This window comes from Periophthalmus magnuspinnatus, chromosome 4, assembly GCF_009829125.3.
Source record: "Periophthalmus magnuspinnatus isolate fPerMag1 chromosome 4, fPerMag1.2.pri, whole genome shotgun sequence".
NCBI classification, from domain to species: domain Eukaryota; kingdom Metazoa; phylum Chordata; class Actinopteri; order Gobiiformes; family Gobiidae; genus Periophthalmus; species Periophthalmus magnuspinnatus.
In genome coordinates this window covers 12,004,136-12,023,982 of record NC_047129.1, presented here as the reverse complement: position 1 = coordinate 12,023,982, position 19,847 = coordinate 12,004,136, and the positions used below count along the sequence as shown (strand labels likewise).

General features: G+C 38.4%; 1 protein-coding gene across 1 annotated transcript in view; it reads right to left on the bottom strand.

The window, feature by feature from the left end:
• Positions 1-19,695, bottom strand: part of xpr1a (xenotropic and polytropic retrovirus receptor 1a) — a 48,364-nt gene extending 28,669 nt beyond the window's left edge. Inside the window, exons 1-2 of the mRNA XM_033965431.2 lie at positions 18,771-19,695; positions 15,779-15,830 (exon numbers count right to left, since the gene is read on the bottom strand). Of these exons, the coding sequence (XP_033821322.1) occupies positions 15,779-15,830; positions 18,771-18,839 (121 nt within the window). The 5' untranslated portion in view covers positions 18,840-19,695. The remainder of the gene's footprint in view (positions 1-15,778; positions 15,831-18,770) is intronic.
• Between the last annotated feature and the right edge of the window lie 152 nt (positions 19,696-19,847).

The following is a 19,847-nucleotide window of genomic DNA, read 5'->3' as shown; positions in this document are numbered from 1 at the left end:
ATTGTTTAAAGTAGTGGTAATAGTATTACTGTAGTAATACTATGGTAGTAGTATTTACTGTAACCATATACTGTACTGCATTAAGAGGTTGACGCTACGCAGAACACCCATCAGCTATGATAATGAGGCTTTGTTTCTGTTACCATGGGAGCGGTCATGTGACCCACGGAGGGGCGTGTCCATGGCTCCCCACTACCTGTGGGGAGTGTATGTTAGAGCACACACAGCGATACATGAGCGATACATGATGGTGGGGGTTTAATCAGTCCTGTAATAGAAGCAGGGCGTGCTGATGGAGCAGCGTCCCACGGGACCAGCTCTTTGTCTTTACAAATCCCTTTGCAAAGGGACGACCATGTGCCAGCCGCAGCATCCACAACAGTGTTAGCTTCTTTGATCATGTTTTCTCCATGCCTTACACTCTCTTGTTTAGAAGTAAACAATGCAACAAACAGCATCACAGCCCTCTTTATCCACACCTGTGTCTTTTGGTGAGGGGCCCCAGTCCGATGATGGATGGGACAAGAATGGCCCCCTGGCTGCTCTGAGCCTCTGTCCCACTGTTGAACTATTCATTAGAAAAGCCCTTAAACATCCTTTAAGGACCCTAAAATGCCACAGAGCTGTGCTCCACAAACACGTTTATAATGATCGATGTGACAGCTCCACTGAGCAGTATCTACAGGTATCTCCTCATTCTGCCAAAGGACAACATGGTTTTACACCTAAAATATTAAGATTCAAATCTCATCCTCAGATGATTCTAAATAAGTGTTTGGTTTTTCTGTACAGAAGCAATGTATTTACAGATTACACAGGGCATAGGGGACGATAACATGCCCTGAGTTTGTTGTTTTCTACAAACACTAATCTAAAGTTCTTCGTCCAGGTTAACGTCAGTTAATGTTTTACAGAAGAGAGCACTCTGGACTCAGGGTCACTGCCAATTTTTATTTAGCAGCTCTTTGGAAGGATATATGCTCTGTTATGAACATTATTCATTATATTCTCCTCACTCTACTTTCACCTACACAAATAGCTCGATACATGAACCATCACAACCATCCTATGAACTCTCTGCCATGGCCTTAAGTGCAGATCCAAACAGTGTAGTGTCAGCAGTGACAGTGTAAAAGGTCCTGTGTGGTGATATTTCAGCTCACTGAAATAGTCAGAGTGCAAAAAGAGAAAAACAGAGGCCAACCTGTACCGTAAAGGAATGTCATTTTAAATTTAGAGAGAAGACAATGATCGCTACAGACTGCAGTGCACTTGGCAAATAGAGGAAACAATATAAGTGTGAGAGTAGTTGCTGTGTCCTCTACCACTGTGTTCAAATACCAATATAAACCTGGTGAGCCGGCTATGGCAAAATAACTACATGTAAGGTCATAGGTCAAACTCCCACTGATGAAACGATTAGATTCTGAAGGTTAGCGCCATAAAACACGCCCACTTTGCACACATCACACTCTCGTCTCCTTATTTGACAGAGGCAGATGAAAAGGAGCTGGTGGAGGATGGGAGAGGAGAACAGAGGATGAGAAGACAGACAACAAAAGACCACCACTGCCCCAAAGTTCAAAAGCCCCCTTTCAACTGCGCCTGTGCCAGTCCATATGAACAGTGGTGATGGCAGGATCCTACTGAAGGGCACAGAGTGGCTTTATCTGTGAGATAAGAGCACAGTAGCAACAAATAGACTGTACAACAATCAACAATTGGAGGTTACAAAGGTCTTGGTTACAGCATCACTTCCCATGGAGGAAAAGGATGTTTTCAAGAAACACAAGAAAACACAAAAACATGTTTTTAAAAGTAAGATATACTTGTATTCCTCCCACAACAAATATGAAAACATTATAAACTAAAGTTGAAAGTCATAAGGTCGAAATAAAAATCAAAAATCAATCCCAAAACGTATTTGTAACGGTATATTTCTCGCAAGGAATAAATCGGTGAATAAACAGTTGAAGTCCAATTTCCCAAAATGAACTATTGTCACAAATACAACAAAAATGAGATACAGCATTTCAAATATAGTGGAACCATATCACTGTCATACTGTGTGCATTGTTTTTTTGTTTTTTTTATTTGTAGCTATTTAAAGCAATTGTTGTGTTCTGTAGCTTCAATGATACATCTGTAAACATGGCAAAACAAGATTTATACCCTTGCATAAAAATCAGGTCCATCTTCTTGGAAAAATGTACACATTGTAATGAAAGTTTGTTTATGCGCTGGATTTTAAAAATACATAATGCATGATTATCTTTCTTTACTATGCTGACTAAACAGGCATTAAGCCCAGTATAAAAGCCTAGTTCTGCGCTGTTGCCTCAGGGACATGGTCACCTGGGGACTAGTGATCTTCACAAACACAACAAAGGCTCTCCAAACTCACAAAACACATGCAGGACTAACACAGGGCTAACGCAGGACTATAGCAGGGTTATTGCATACAGACTAGGGCCAACAGGATCGGGAAGACAGTGGAGAGTTTGGTATGAACATATTTTAGAGTGTAGTGTCTGACATTAAAATAATTGTCTAATAAATAAAGGCTTAACCAATATTTAATATCAAGGGTGCAAAAAAAAATAACTAATGGACTGGTCTTTACAGTTTATAAGTTACAGTTTTCAATGCAAGTTACGCTGTGTTAGTTACACAACTTAATTCAAAAGTAGGCCTATTAAGAATACTATTTTTAAGATTAAAAAGGATAAAGTGTTGTTTTCTATCTGCACTATGTGCTATAACAATTAAGTTCATTTTTTTCTCTGGGCCCTGGGCTGGTGTCCTGTGGCTGCGGGTGACCCTGCTCCTGGTGCAGATGGTTCCTCTGGTGGCGCTCTATCATCTGGTTCATCTTTATCCAGCCTATGGCATTTAAACATATTTTAATGAAACCAAAGGTATTTTAACATGTGTTGGGGTGGGGGGTGGGAGTGTGCGTTGGGGTGGGGGGTTCTCTGGTTGTGTTTATTGATGTGTTGGGGTTGGGTTGTTTGGCTGTGGGGTGGTTGGGTGGGTTTGGTGGGTGGGACTGATTTTAATGCACTGTAAAGCACTTTGTGTTACATTTTTCTTATATGAAAAGCGCTTTATAAATAAAGTTTGTTGTTTTAATATATCCCAAAGATCAACTGTGTCATATTTTGAATAAAAGACAAAAATCATTGTTTTAATATATTGTTTGTTGTTGTTATAATATATTGTTGTTTAAACTGAATTGAAATATTTTCCATTATAATTCCTTAGCTGTGCATATGACTAAAGGGTTTTTATTCTGTACTTCTCTTTTAATGTTAATTTTATGATGATTATTTATGTTTTGATTTGTTTGTAATGTGATTTTAATGACTAAAGAATTTGAATTACTTTGTGCATGAATTGAACTAAATAAATTATTAGAATTATGGCAAGGCAAGTTTATTTGTTTAGCACATTTATGCACCTTGGCCTAAATAAATAACCAGATTTAAGCAAAAGATTAGAGACAAATGATTGTGTGAAACTGGCTAAAGATTGAGTTCAGTTGCCGCAGTAATACAGATTGGCCTGTTAGTTTTAGATGAAAAACTGGCTTATTCTGTGTGACCAACGTTCAACATGAAAAACACTTTGAAGAGAATTTACATAATTGTAGCACTTATCGCACCATCGCAGAAAAAGTGATTGGTACACACCCAGTGTGAGAAGAGTTGTCAAGGCAACGGAGGCAAGGGTTCAACGGGAACATGTCACCGGCCTTGAGAGACTGAGGAGAGGGGAGGGGCTGTGTGCTCAAACAACAAGTGATGCTTAAACGATATTGTTCAGATAAGTTCAATCCACATATTTTGCATATATATATTTATTCTGTAGTATTTTGAGCTTATACAGCCTAACAAGAGGCTGTGATGCAGGTTAATGGTCCTTTTAACAACAGTCTGGTTTGTCCACAGGCAGCTGGCGGTTTATAGTCTTCAGGACAAAAACAGATCATTAAGTTTGATGATTTAATTTACTTTACAGATACATTACTTCAAACCCTCTTCTATTGTGCTGCTGTTTTCACAAAACACAGGGCTAAACAATGAAGACTACATTGTCAATGGTAATACATTTATATGAATAGACTTAGCAGAAGAAAATATTAATTTAATTATAGCACCTTCCTGGTGTCCTTTGATTTGATATTCAAAAGTAATATATACGAAATAAAAAATATACTTCTGTGAAAATGTAGAACCTGTTAATTAAATCCACATTAAATCCATTAGGAAAATCTGTCAACATACAGATTCCTTTGCAGAGTGACACCACTTTGCCAAGGCTGCTCACACACAGAGCTGTCTCCAGGCAACCTGAAGGCCAGTTTCTGTAGCTTCAGTGTAACTGCAATCAACCAATCACAAACTCCGACTCCACCTTGACCAATCATAGCCGATATCCAGCTGCGACGGAGCTCAATTTGTCGAGGCTGTCTTCTCAAAATTAGAATTAAAGAAACTCTGAATGTTGTACAAAAGTAATTTAAACTCTTGATCAGCAACACTGGTGCATATATATTCTATGTGAAGAATATATATATATATATATATATATATATATATATATATATATATATATATCTCCACTCTATATAAATACATATACCCTTTGTGTGTGTGTGTGTGTATATATATATATATATATATATATACACACATACACACACATATATACACACACACATATATATATATACATATATGCACATGATATGTAGCATAAAATGTGTACTAGCTAAAAAACACCCAAAGTTATTCAGATGTGACAGACACAAACAGTTCAGTTCAAGCGTATTATTGAACTGCATGTTCCTGTGACAGCCTGTAAATGACAGAAATAATGATTTCTCTTGCAGCAGTGTCTTTCCACCTCTCGCTCTTTGCTGTTCCTCACTGATGCTGCTTTGACAGACATAAGTTTGGGTAATGCAATCTGTTAGCGTAACAGTAGGTGGCAGCTCCTGTGATGTTTGCTTCACTCACAGGTTTTGATCCTGAGGCACAGAGGAAGTGGAGTCAGGGGGGACATCTCATCTGCTCGTCCTTATTGTCTGCCTCTGTGATCTACAAAGAACAATAGAACGAAACCAACAGAAGAGTCTGAAGATCCCCATGTATCAAACTGTTACGCTGCTCAAATGTCTTTGCTGAATGAGAATGTATGCGCTATCCCTCAACACTTTTAAATTATGACCGAGTCAGTTTAATTATATCAGTGTAAAATTTATGCACATTTTAGCACATTGCAGGTAAACAGGAAGCTTATGAGAACTGGTACTCTAGTCCATAATATAAAGGTCTTTTTTTAAACCCTTGCACACAACAGATACATGTCTTAGTCCATTTGTTTTTGACACTAGGACGATGCAAAAATTAATAAATGACAATTTTTAATTTTGTTTTGATTGATAATGTTTTTGCATTTTTTTTACTTCCAATAAGTGCCACAAAACTGACTGTATAGACCTGTCAATTAGAAAGCCTGAAGGTGATCTTTGATAATTTGAAAGCATTGGACCTTGATTTGATCAAAAGAGAATCATGGGGTTTTTTGGTGGACTTAAATGACCAGTATAGCATATTGTATCTCCATTAGTACGACTTAAGTTGGAAAACTGAATTGAGTTACGCTCAGGTAAATGGCCCATAGACCTGTAACTGATCAGATGAGAGGTGACTGAGCACACGTGTGGGGTTTGTGTAGAGGCAGCTACACTCATAAAAACAAGATAAGTGTTGTGTCAATAGTCCAACGTGGAGCCATTAATCAAGACTGAATCATCCACACTACAGGGCTATAGAGAAGGTGAACCTGCAGACAAGGGAAACTCAAGGTAATCCTCTACACGGAAGACTATGAAGACTCAGGTTAAACAGGCCTACTGCAGTGACTCCAATGGCCATAAATAAATAAAAATACAAAATGTGAATGATACAAATGTATTTAGAAATAAAGTAAGGACCAAACATAAGCATTTGGTTTCATAATGGAGAAATTAGGATTGTTACCATAGTGATTAACAATTTAAAATAAGATATAACTTTGTGAAACAATCCTCAAAATGTTGCATATAGCAGGATGTTGAAACCCATAAATAAATGGGAAATGAAATATAGACATTTAAAAAGGTTTACAATTGCTTCACATAAAATGTCAACAAAAACAAATGTTCAGATGATACACTACATAGGAAAACAACAACAAACCACCAAAATATCCTGTTTAGCCAGTGTTAAATGCCTTGAAGAGGTGTTTTAGTCTAGTCTAAAATGCATTAAAGCCTGCAAGGATCAGACAGGCAGAGGGAGGCTGTTCCATAGTCTGGGTGTTGCCACAGAAAAGGCTCTGTCACCTCTGGCCATGGGCCTGGCTTTGGGCATAGCAGCAGGAGCAGGTCAGCTGACTTCAGGGCTGCAGTTACTCCCTTAAATAAAGATAACCCATAGAGTGCAGACATTTAAACACAATCAAATATTTACCTTTAGTCTTGATTTAGGACTGCATGCATCTCAAATGAAACCATTTTACAAATTACACATTTTTCCCACAAGAGCATCTCAGAGCTAACAAGCTAATGACCTACATTAATCCTCATTTGTACAGGATGTATGTCAGCGCAGTGTTGCCAATTCCAGGTGTGTTAGAGTGTGTGAAAATGTCTCTGTAGGCTGCAGCAGCGTTTTCACAACAGCAGCTGCAGACACTCGATAAGAGCCGCTGTGGAATGGCTTCGCTTTGAAACACAAAATGAACTGAAATATAAAGAGTAAACACAGACACACATTCACACAAACACACAGCACCAGTCTCTCAGAGGGAAACAGATTAGCAGACATTAAACAAGACATTTTATAGAGAAACAAGTCATTTCTCACATTGACTGGCAGCAGTTCACTCAGGCATAGCTCAGACAATTACAATTATGACAATTCCAGGCATTGACAGATCAGCTATGTTACAGTATGTTACAGTGTGAATGTGAAAAATTAAGGGATTTTATTGAACTGTTTGTTTTTAGCCAGTAACAATATCTCAAACATTTAGTACATTTCAACACCGTTTACGCAAGCTCAACCAGGCTGTTCCTATATCTTTACCAAAGCAGGAGTGCAGTGCAGTATGAGATTTGATAAGATTAGTGGCCATTTCCTGTCTTAATTGTGTTACAACACAGCTGTGCTTGAACCCTATATCATTAACTTAATTTACATGCACACAGGAAAGCTGCATATGACATGCCACACATTGCAAGACTAGACACATGACTAAACAATTTAGTTTGAAAACATAGTATTATGTCATGCATTTTTCATAGTTGCACACCTGCAGGAGTCCATCACATCCAGTGTTTAAAAAAAAGTAAAAAGGGACACGTAAAATATCTAAATAGACAGAAAGAATCTGTCATAAACATCACATATCTTAATATTTAATCATTCTTAAGTTTGTTAGTATCAAAATCCCACAAAAGTTGAAGCTTGGTCCAGCCTGCTCACCGTGTGTCCTCAAGTGTCTTTGAAACAAAACAGACCAAGAGTGTTTGGGGGCTGTTTGTTTGATTCCATGGTAACTGAGCTAAAGACACTTTAGTTTGTTCAACTACAAAGTAAAACTTAGAAGGCAGTTGTTACCGTTACCACCACCACCACGTTCTGACATGACAACAAATCACATTCATTACAACAGCCATAACCATTACACTTAAGTCCTAACAAATAGCATTTTACAATAATCTTCCTAATGGCCAGGGCTCACGCTGCAGGAACAATAGGCTGTTCTCTGCTCAATTGCTCCGCATACTAATGGGCTGATTATGAGACCTAATTATCAGATGGCACTTGTCATGGAGCCATGGCGTTTGCCCTCAGGACAAAATGCTAAACAGACACAAACTGTTGTTTCTACGTACACAAGCCATCTCTCTTCCCTTTATTTGCTGCTACCGGAATCGCAACTTCTCTGGGAAGTCAGGAAGCATGCAGCGCCGGAACACTGACAGTAAACTCACGCTGAAGTCAGCGGTTATTATAAAGTCCAGGACAGGTACTGGTTAGTCACATGTTGAGGAGGACATGAAATATGTATAATTCCTGCCCGAGGCCAGCATATGGTAACATGAGGGTTCAGGGACACTGTTCACAATAGTAAACATTTATATTGCTGAGATGGGCACATTTTAGCAGCCAGCAGAAAACACTGAAGTTTAAATCTGACATTTTGAAATGTTTTGAACATAGTGTCATAAAGTTTAAAAAAAACTAAGTTTTATGCTGTATCCAGGCCCATTGGTAGGGCATCTAGTCTAAAATGTATGCCAAAATGTTAGATGCTAGGTATAGTGTCAAATTCAGTGTGGAAAATAGAGAAGTACAATGTGCATAATTCTTTCATCACATCTAAAACTACACATCAGAATCCATTTAGCGTCTATTTAAGTGTCTGAGACAATTCTGTGGTTTCCCCTGAGAGTTTCCAGCCTCATCAGCATCAGGAGGAAGATCCACTATATTTCCAATTGTGGACAGTGTTAATAATTCAGCGTTTAATATAAAACAGACAGGCCGTCCAGGAGGGAACAATCGTTGTGAATTATTGATATCTCTCCTCCCTCCTGTCTCCAGTTGAAGGTGATATAGTGTAAATAAGCTGAAATATCTGAAGCAATATCTCAGCTCCCTAGAAGAATAGCCCCTGACCCCAAATTTACGAGAGAATCTCTAGACTTAACGCATTTTCCTTCCAAACTGAGACTTTTTATATTTATGTATTGCCCATGCCATATTCTGTCAGTTTTTTCAAAATACAGATGTACTAAAATACTGTGCCGGTCATTGTTGAACAAAAGGAGTAACTCCGTCATTTCATTTATACCATATTACTCCTACCCCTACCAGGACTTCAAATAAAAAAATAACTTCATTTTCTGCCATATCTTTCAGTTTCACACCTTTGAGAAAATAGTGGCAGTGGAAAAATCCAGTTTCTTTTCTCCAATTAGTTTCAATGTAACCGCCATCTTTCACTCTCTGTCTCCCACCATTTTACCTGTCATACTGTGCCAAAGGCTAACCCTGAACCTTCACTGTACTCTCTTTTCTGTCAGTCATAATTGCCCAAAGTAAAAACCAAAATGTTACCATATTTATTATGCTGGAACAACCTTTACAAAATTCTCACTTTTATGAAACCTGTCACTGACGCCAAGTTTAGTGGAATGCAATGCTGTTGACAACATGTGAAAAGCTGACCAAGAAATCCAGGAGGACATAGGAGACAGGCAGGCTTCATGGTGGAGCGCACTTTCACAGCTCACAGCCAATCAGAGCTTAGATCTGCAAACCTCCAGAGATCCACTGCAGCAGCGGGCACTGGAAGGACACACTGACTTTTACAGTGGCCCTCTTGCCTATTAATGCTTTTGCTAAGAAATAAGCCTTTCTGTTGGGGAATCAAAATCGGAGTTTGAATTGATGCGATTTTTACATCACAAAGGTTACAATTATTTAGATAAGTAGAATGTCCTCTTCAAAGACCTTTTAATAGAAAAATGTTGCTGTACCTGTAATTTAGACCTATATAAACATGTTCTTAAAAGGATGGGATTCTTGTATTAGTTTATCAATTCATATTTCAGACTTTATGCATCTTCTCATGAAAACCAAAACTCCAGACCAAGAAGTCTAGTAGAAGCGTATAAGCAGCTTTGTTTCATTATCTGCCCTCATCAGTGCATTAAATTGACATAGGATTATCTGATGTATTTTACAGTCAAACTTATTGCCTGGAGAACTTAACACATTGAGAAAAGATAGATATATATATAGATATATATATATATATATATATATATACACACACACACACTCACTGAACAGCTCATTTCCATTATCCAAAAATACAGTAGCATATGGCCCTGCTGTTATCGCCTGTAGGTCACCATCACACCTTGCAACACACAGCCTGCACCACTGTTGTCTACAATAACAAACACTATCTCTGGTGACGTTTAGAAGCTTCAAACAGTAATTCATATTAAACAAACTTAAATAAACTCATACGGTGTTACCAGTGTAATTTGACTCCAAGCTTGATCTAAGCCATGCAGCTGACAGACGAGTTTGGACCTGAGCCAGAGCTGTTAAAAGGCTTTTCATTGCACACTCAAAACAATAACTGGTCTTACAGCAGAGGAGAGATTAAGGTTACTGCTAATGCTAACAAGTCAATTAAGTAAAAAAAAATCCACAGCTGTTTCCTGTTCTTTTTTACAATCTCATATTTGGCATCATTGAAATACTTCTGCCATTGTCCAATGTTTTGTATGTGAAGAATCTGTATTGTCTCCTCCGTAATGACCTTGACCGAAGTTTATTTTCAACAAGTGCATAAGAACTAACAGTGAGGAAGGCAAAGCAGATATGAAAGATCTTATCGACCATTTTAATCATAAGCTCTGACGATCAGTGTGCCCATGTCAAGGCCAAAATAAAAGACCCAGCCAGTAGACCGTAAAGGGATATGTTTATGAACACAAAATACATCAATCTATAGATTTCATGACTGTACATAAGCTGTAGAATGCCCTCCACTCACTCCTGCCCTCTCCTTCACTCTCTTTTATGCACTGTAAACAACTAGTGTTCCTCGATCACATCTCTATTTTACAGGCTGCTTCTGTAATGTCTTCTAATCCCCCTTTGCGGCCATGGGATATTCCTTTTTTTTTTGGATAACCCAAAATCACAGCAGCAGTCACCAAATAGTCTTAACTCTGCTCAAAACCACATGCTTTTACTCACTGGGGCTTGACTGTAGATCTCTAAATTAAGAGCAATTGAAAATTAGTAATGGCCAACTGTTGACCTCAATCAAAATTCGATGAATTGCACATTACCCATTGAAGTCCTTGCCCTCTAAAACTCTCCAAGACCACTCCCCCTTCATGACTGACCCATACCCTTTCCATTCTCACACTCCTTCTCTTCCTCATCCTTTCATTCAAGCGAGATCTAATTCAGCAATGAATAATGGATGTATGGGTAGCAGACTTTCATCTACGAAGGTTCCCTTTCTCTTGCGGGATGGCTGCAGTGCTAATGCAGGGCAACATGCATTGGAGATGAGCCCAGGGACCTCCCACACAGTCTGTTTGTTGCTTCACGGATCTCCCTCTCTCAGACCAAATATCATTCAATCTCTTTTTAAATATGGATAATGCTGTTTCACTCATTGCTTAAGCTTCATATTAACCAGCAAACGTCAAACATCTTACTTTACTCAGTTAGCAATCAGCATCTTATCACTAACTAAGTCTGTTCGATTGGACTGTGACCTTGAGATAGATCTCCCGTCATTGGATTGACCCTGGGACCCCTCCTTTTAATATCCTAAGACACAGCCCTCAAAGCCCACACCATACAATAATCGAAAATGGGGCTAGGCAGTATGACAAAACAAATCATCACATCATTATCCAATTGGAAATTACTGAATCTTAATTAAAATATTATTGCAGCACTAATTAAAAACATTAACTAAAATAACACTATTACATTATGTGTTATTACTGTAGATGTGGTCTGCAAACTACATTACTAGAACAGTCTTCTATAAACATTAAAATGTGGATATTTCTCATTTCACAATGTAAATTTAGCCAGTGAAAACCAACCCCCACAAGGATCCAACAATTAGTGCAGGAGCCAAAGACAGCAGCCCTGTCAGAAAGCCATCAATAATGCAAACGGGCAAGAGACCCCGGACTCCTCTTGCCCCTGTATGTGCCTATACCTGCACGTCAATCTCTCAATCTCTTTCTTGCATCAGGTCCTGGATAGCCATAAGCCTGTCACAAAAATTACTATATTGACTTATCGTTCCACATATCATAGATAGAGCAATTGTTTTTAGGGTCTATATTTATCGTGGGTACTTTTTCTTTGCTTTAGTGGGGATATTTGTTTTATTTTTCTGTACTGTGATAAGATTTGTGTTGAAAAAATGTTGAATAAATAACTCATTATAGGTACAAACTAACTATAAAATTGTTTTTTTCTTCTGCTGTAGGTTTAGAATTTTTTTTCTATTTGTTTTGAGGTCATTATGTTAGTGGCATCAATTAGTTTCAATATAATCGTTTATCATCTGTATATACACTTCAGCAATATTTCGCACTTCAAAATTTGCAATTCTGACAGGCCAATGGATAGAGCCTGTCCATTCTGCAGCATGGTGCTGGATGGATTGGGGACTGTTTGTATGCATCATTGGAGGTATACACTATATAAGCTAAATATTTAAGTTGGGTAATATACTAAGTAAATACTATATATATATATATATATATATATATATATATATATATATATAAAAAACAACATGGAAATTCTCACCAAAAGCACAAAGGCAGAAAATGACAGCAATCACAAAGGGAGTGAACAGACTCCAACTGGGACAAACTCAAACTGCAATAATAAGCAGCTGTTCCATCATAAACACCAGCAGAATGACAATGAGCACAGAGCAACAGTGTAACAGTGGTGCAGACATTCAGAGACACCCTTATGGTCAACAGCAAAAACACATAAAATGGCGGACGGCATAAGTGGCCTCTCAAAGAGCACACAAAAGGTGCTTACTGAGGTATTAAGTCATTTACAGGCTAGTTATTTATGTTGATATAAAAACATGTTTGACATCAGTTTATTTTCTATGTCATAAGTGTATTTTTCAAAAAGTGACTGCTCTGGGTCCACAAAGTCTAAATCCAGTGCTCACTTCTGTTATGATTATGGGCTTTATAAAATTAAATTGAATGTAATAAAAGTAACTGAAGTCCTCTAATGGCTTCACAAAACTGTTCATTTAACCAACAGGTACAGATAGAAAACCAGACATGCTTCATGTGTTTTTCATCATAGTTTTGTGCAATGGAGTGGAGTGTAATTTTGAAACTCACAAAACATTCAGAGCTTTTCACCTAAAGCATCATTTGGTGCAAATAGCTTTGGACACAAAGCATAAGATTTCAACTGATTTTATGAAATGGAAAAACCATTGCCCACCACCACTGCACACAGCCAAGATATTTTTACACACATTTTTATATCATTATTGATTTGGCTGCATAAAAGACGCCCCTGTAGGGATCATGTGCCGAGCAAAACACAAAATCAAGATGGATACTCTGTAATGTGAGAAGTCGTTCCTCTATCAGCGACTACTCTCTTCCGTTTCCATCATGGGCTATGAGTTAAAAAGAAAATCATTGGACAGTGCATTTGGAGAGGCTCCGCCCTTTGTTTTGTATGAATGAAGAAAGTGCTATCGCAGCCATCTTCACCCAGCCCCCCTCAGACCACCAGCCTGTACTAACAGTATTTCTCAAACAGGTTGACCATAGACACAGATGGAGAGTGGACCACCAAACAAAACAGAATGAATGGCACACATCAACAATCCAATCCATTACATTTGATCCCTTGTGATGTAAAGCATGCAGGACTACACATCCACAAATGTCATGTCTTTAATATGTACCCATTGTTGATGGTCTCTGTAATCATGTGCAGCTTTAATTGAATTAGTCCATGGCATAACTCACTGAAAGGGTTACAACAGGAGACCCATAGATTCAACAGCTGTTTGCCTGCTGAGAACACTGGCTTGTTATAGAGCACTTGTGGTGTTGGGTTCTACAGTGAAGGTGACATAAAAACACAAGACCACACATTTTGCAATAACACCCTGTAATAACAGACCAGATGTAACTTACTGGCTCTAAGGATGAGCACAAAAACAAGGACTCAGCTCATCTATCCAGTATTATTCCTTTACAGCATTTTTATTGCTCAAAAATAACTGAAACATGAATTCATTCCACAGATCTGGATTGTAACTTTGTCTTTGTGGAGACAAGCAGGTGATGCAGACTCATTTTATGCCACACTAGAGCAGGCAAAGCAGTGACATGTTCCTTAGAGACAACCTGGCAGCCTCTCCTCCACCAAAAAAGTGCACTTTTAACATTTTTATACATTTATAACCCTAAATTTAAAAACCAAGCCAATATTAATATCCCTCTGATGATAAAGACAGAGAAAATCAGGTTAATATTAAAAGGATGATTTTTTTTCCAAATACTTTTCTCCAGACGGGACACAGGCATAAATAATACATACCCAGCAGACTGCAAGTTCAATCAGGAAAACTGCTGCAGTAAGCACGTTTCATTGAACCAGCAAATCCGGTTTCTTTTGTGGTCAACAAAATCTCATCAATGTTTTCTTCTGTCTATAATCTACATCGCTGTGAGTCACTTTCAGATAGCTATCCTGAATAGATTTTTACAGTTCAATACAATGTACAGTACAATTTATAGTCTTAAGCATTGGGACAACATTGGACACATCTGGAAAGTTTTATCTGTCTTGAATTCTGTGAAGCCTCTTTGAGTGTCATGTAAAACGCTATGCAAGTGTTATGTATTATTATTATTAAAAGCACATTTTTGATATTGATATACAAGAACTGTAAGATCATCCAATTTAGATTTCTTAAAATTACTAATTCTAGTGATGTGACCTAGAGCTAAACAATTTTTTTCTCTTTTATCAATGAACTTTTCTAAAACGTTCCAAAAGCAAATTAATATGAAAAAGGTAGAACGAATAGATTGTAAACTCATCTCTTAGCATCAAAATGAGACTGCTGTGTGCTGCCTGCAACCATTTCCATGAATGAGAAAGTAGCATTACTGCAAAACTCTGCTTTGGAAGTTGAGAAAAGGCACTAATAAACTCATTGCAGCAGATAATTGATGCTAGGAATACATTACAAAAATCAAGGAATATCTTTGGATCGCTGGAAACAATTTAGAATAAACTAATTCTGTTTTTCACGTTTTTGATACTGTAAAAATAGGGCCAGAGCCTTTGGATCATCTTTGTAGCATGCATAACAAAATACATATCTGTATTCCACTATGCAAACCTTAAAATTCTGCTAAATGTTCCACTGTCCTGTCATCTTAATAGATTGATTGGCCTTGTCTATATCAATAACGTGTCCTCACCTACATCTACAGAGAGAGTGACACGTGCAGAGCAGTGACCCATGAGTATAGCTCAGAGTCCAGACACAAGGTGATTTATCATCCACTCACAAGCACGCAACCAACAGCCTCAATGGTCCCACATCAAGATGTAGTGCTGCTATGCTGTCATGAAGGGACACAATAAACACACAGTACACACGCATTTTCACCTGTACTGAACCAGATACAGGTGAAGATGTGTGTGTTGTCAAATTCACACAAACTACTGTCAATAAATCCAATATTATGGACTCCAAGCATCTTCCTGACATATTTTACAGCTTACATTGAAATTATATAAGCACATATCACAGCAGCATACATTCATTCACACTACTGAAGCAAATGATCATAAGTCACTGACCTCTGGTGTTGTGTCTCATCAAACATTACTTCTAATGTCTGCAAGTCTACATACATGTTGCTTCACACTTACACATGAAACCAAGACTGTGTTTCAGTTCAGTTATTGACTTAATTTGGGTCACATATTCCGTAGTAAGGGCCAGTGTGTTGGTCATGATCCGAGTCTATTTTTAGCAGATGAAGGGCTGTTATTTCGGGGGACGCCAAAACAAGTTCAAGACTATGAGTGCATGTCTGCCTATGTGCCTGGGTTTGTTTATGCAGACACTGTCTCCTTACCTTCTATGGACGGAGCTTGGTCCTGGGCAGCATACAGCATATCCTTGAATGCCTGAAGAGAAATAAAATCAAATCCCAATTTAAATGTAAATAGTCAATGAGCATTGTGTACAACAAGCAAATTCAGCACAATACAAGATCCAGAACTGTCAGCACCATCTGCTTTGCACTGAACCAAAATTCACTGGAGAGCAATTAATAAACCACTTGTTCTCTACAAAAGCGTATGTTACAACAACAGGTATACAGCTGTTTAAATAGATTATGTATATTTATTTTAAGTCAGGTTGAGACTCAAACTCATGATCATAAATGAGTTTGTTTCTTTCACTGTTTGGGAAACTAATGTTTAAAGAGAGGGGTGTTATGAATGTGAAACCATCGCCATGGTGATGCCTTTGATGGGAAATGAGGAAAGACAGGTCTTTGGGGAAAACTGATAAAGCTGCACACTCGGCATAATCACCACAGTGAGCCCAGTCTAATGAGACATCAGTGTCTATGATGCAGCCACTGACCTGTGTGTAGTAAAACCTGTCAAATATGCCACATTTACTGGAAAGTGTCCCGATTAAAAGTCAAGTAAATGGAGCATAAGCACTAAATAACAAAATAAGCTTGATGAAACACTACTGAACAGTCAGATCCTTCAGTAAGAGATGCTCATGACTTATCTTGTGCTTGAAAGGATCTCACAGAATACATTATTGATCTAAAGAGATCTGTGGCTCTAAATGAAAGCCTATGGTGGATCACTTGAGCTGTGTGTCTGAGTGGATGAGTGTGTGCAGGGCTGAGTGGAGGGGATGGAGAGAGGAGGAGGAGAGCAGAGGGCAGGGCTGAGACCAGATGTCCTCCTGGTGGGGGAGGAACGGTGCGCTGAGGAACAAGAGGACCATGCCAGAATAGAGACAGGGGCTCTCAGTGGTGGCTGTGAACAGCTAGTGGTATACATCAGGTTCATACTGCAGAACATACTAATATTCATATTATTGAGATGTTAACTTATATCTTTTAGTAAACTCAAACTACAGTGAACAGTATGTAGTTCACAAAGCAGGATGTGCATTCACAAACAAATGAAAAATAATTACAGATCTGTTGTAATGCTCTCATCTCTTTGAACATCTGTAAACAACATAAGTTGAATCTAGTTTCATCTGCTGTATGTGAACTGTAATTAGGCAGCAGCATTAAATGCGACCTGACCACACACACACACCTGTAACTACCCCCCTTTTTACCTGTGTTATACAATAGGAACCTGTTCGACAGTGTATTCAGATCTATATTTTCACCGAAAACCATTTTGTACATGGAGTTATAAGATACGTTATGAATATAATACAGATACATCTGATGCACATCGGCTGTCCTCGACTGACTGAGCTACACCTGCACATCAAGGGCAGTGGCTGGAGCAGAATATGCCCATGTCCATATAAAGTAGTTGTTTAGCATAGAACCTTATACCGACATCCCACAGGATGAAGAGCACACCTAATCAATCAATCGGCTATCAATGTGGCCCCTCTGTAATGAGGTGCTTTACCAACTCCGCCATTTTCTTCTACAACTAACCTGAAAGCATTGTTTTAGCACAAAACATAAGTTCAAGAATCTTACTAGAACTGGGAATAAACTAAATATTTGTTTAAGTAATAAACATTATCAATCAGGTGCCAGTGGATTATAGCTGACAGCACTCAGAGGATCATATTATATATAAAGACATCCCTGTTCTTTTAGCCCCACCCACTCAAGAAGAAGTGTTTATTGCAGGCAGCAGACAAAACACTAACATAAAAAAATACTTCTACAGCTACAGAAAATTCTAGATTATTGTTATTATTTATTTTCAGACAGCTGAATTTTTTTTAACAATAAGGACAATGACCAAAAACATAGATTATCATCGATCTCTGGTCTGAGGACCAAACAGATTGAAGGTGTAAAATGGCTGGTATGGCCATGCGTCTGTCTGCCACACTCACTGTCTAGAAAAGAGGCGTTAGGGGTCTACAATAGAAAACATGTTTTTATCTTTGCATAAATATTATTAATTTGCTAAAATCCAAAATGAACAAATGTTTCAGAATATGTACATGTTTAAATGCGTAATATTATAAATAAAGTTCAATGTTTCCGGAATGAGTCGTTCAGTAAGGTTGTGTTGGTCCTGCAGTGGTGCAGAAGTCTTTGTCTATAATTCATAGAGCTAAATGGAATAGAGCAGGCGTCCTGTCATTATACGTCTTCTTTAAAGCTCTTGTGCTCAACCATAAATGTGGTGTGAAAATAAAATACCCTCAACAAAACAAACAAAAACCAAGACCATGTTTGCACTTGGCCCACAGTAAACCTAAAGGATATGCATAAATCATATCCTAAAGACCCCTATTATTTGAACAAATTGTGCAGATCAATGCCCTTTTAGGAAAGAAATAAAAAGGTTTAAATCAAGATAATTGCATCATATATATATATATATATATATATATATATATATATAAAGTTTTAAAACTAGCCTACTAAGCCTATAAAATATAAAGGCTGTAAGTTTATTAATATACAAATATTTTTAACTGAATATTTTTTTCTACATATTATTAGTGCTGTTTAATACCTTTGTAGGCAGCTATCATTTTAAAAATTAAATCTTCCCACAGTTAGATAGTTAATTACGATATGTGAAGTGACAGTAGTTTGAATGGATGTGTTTAACTCAGAAACAGTAATAAAACGTGAACGCTCCCTGTGGCTCTATACCGCAGTTTTCCCCCCATAAACAATAGGGCATCCCCTTTTCTGTTTATAGCTCTCTAGAGTGGCTTACAGTTCAACTGTTTAAAATATTATTTTAAATGACTCAAATGTATTTTTCTCCTTGATATTTTGTTTTACATTATTCTTCCTGGACACAAATAGCCTGTATGAATGCCTTGGCCATTTTGGCATCACATTCGCTTACAAAATAAAATAATAACTTTACCTCATATTGAAGGTATTGTTTCCTCCACTCCGGTGTGATATGGGAAGAAAGATGCTCTGCGAACTTCATTTTGCCAGAATAAAAAGTCTTCTGAGCTCCGTTAAATCCAGGAGCGGCGGTCCCTTCCCGTCAATGCGACTTTTAATACCTCAGTGAACTTGCTGGCTCAACATGCGGTGGCTCCGCGCTGCAAACTCCGGCTGTTTTCACTCCACTTCTGGTCCGTCCCAGGGAGCGCACTCGGGGCTGGTTGCATTCCACATAGCCTCACAGTTTTCACTCTAGAGGAACGGCAATGGCAGGTTTCTCCTCTCACAGGTGTTGTCTCAGTGACTTTGTCCCGTCCCTCCGTGGGCAGGACTGGGGACACTGCGGTCCGCCATCGCATTGACTCTCGGCTACGTGGTTGCGTCAGCAGCAGTGCGCGCAATAGCACCGGGCGTTGTTGGGACCTCCTGTGCAAGTGAAAGCGCTGATGTCCAAACAGCCCAAGACAAATCTATGCGTATTTTATAGATCCCTGGTCTATCTGACTGTGCAAGTGCAACTCGTGCAGCTCAATAGTTTTGTTTACACTTATAGGCCTACTTAATACAGATCCATGTACCTATGTTATAAAGGTGTACAGACCGTGTCGCGTGCAAAATCAAAAAGTTGATGAAACTCAAAGGGACGGTGAAGCGCAAGCTCTCTGCCACCCTTCAAAAATGTGTCTTCAAGTTCAGGTCTGGACATTGGCCCTGTTTCCAAAAGGAGGTTTAGTCTAAACTTAAAGCATGTTGCCCCGGAACAGAGCTCAAGTCAGAGTTTTCAGTTTCACAGAGAGAGTGTACTCTAAACCCTGATTCAGTCACCATCATAACTCAAGCTTTCAACCCAGCCTGGTGTAGAGCAGGTTTTATTCTTCTAACCCGAGTCTGCTCCTGAAGGAGACCTCTGATTGGTCAGTCACAGATGTACCAGGTGCACTTAATAAGGCTTGGAAAGAGTTTAATTATTTGACTTGCTTTAATTTATACTTTACACGTTTACTTTACAATTTTACTCAAATACTTCTTTGATCATCGTGTGCACTAA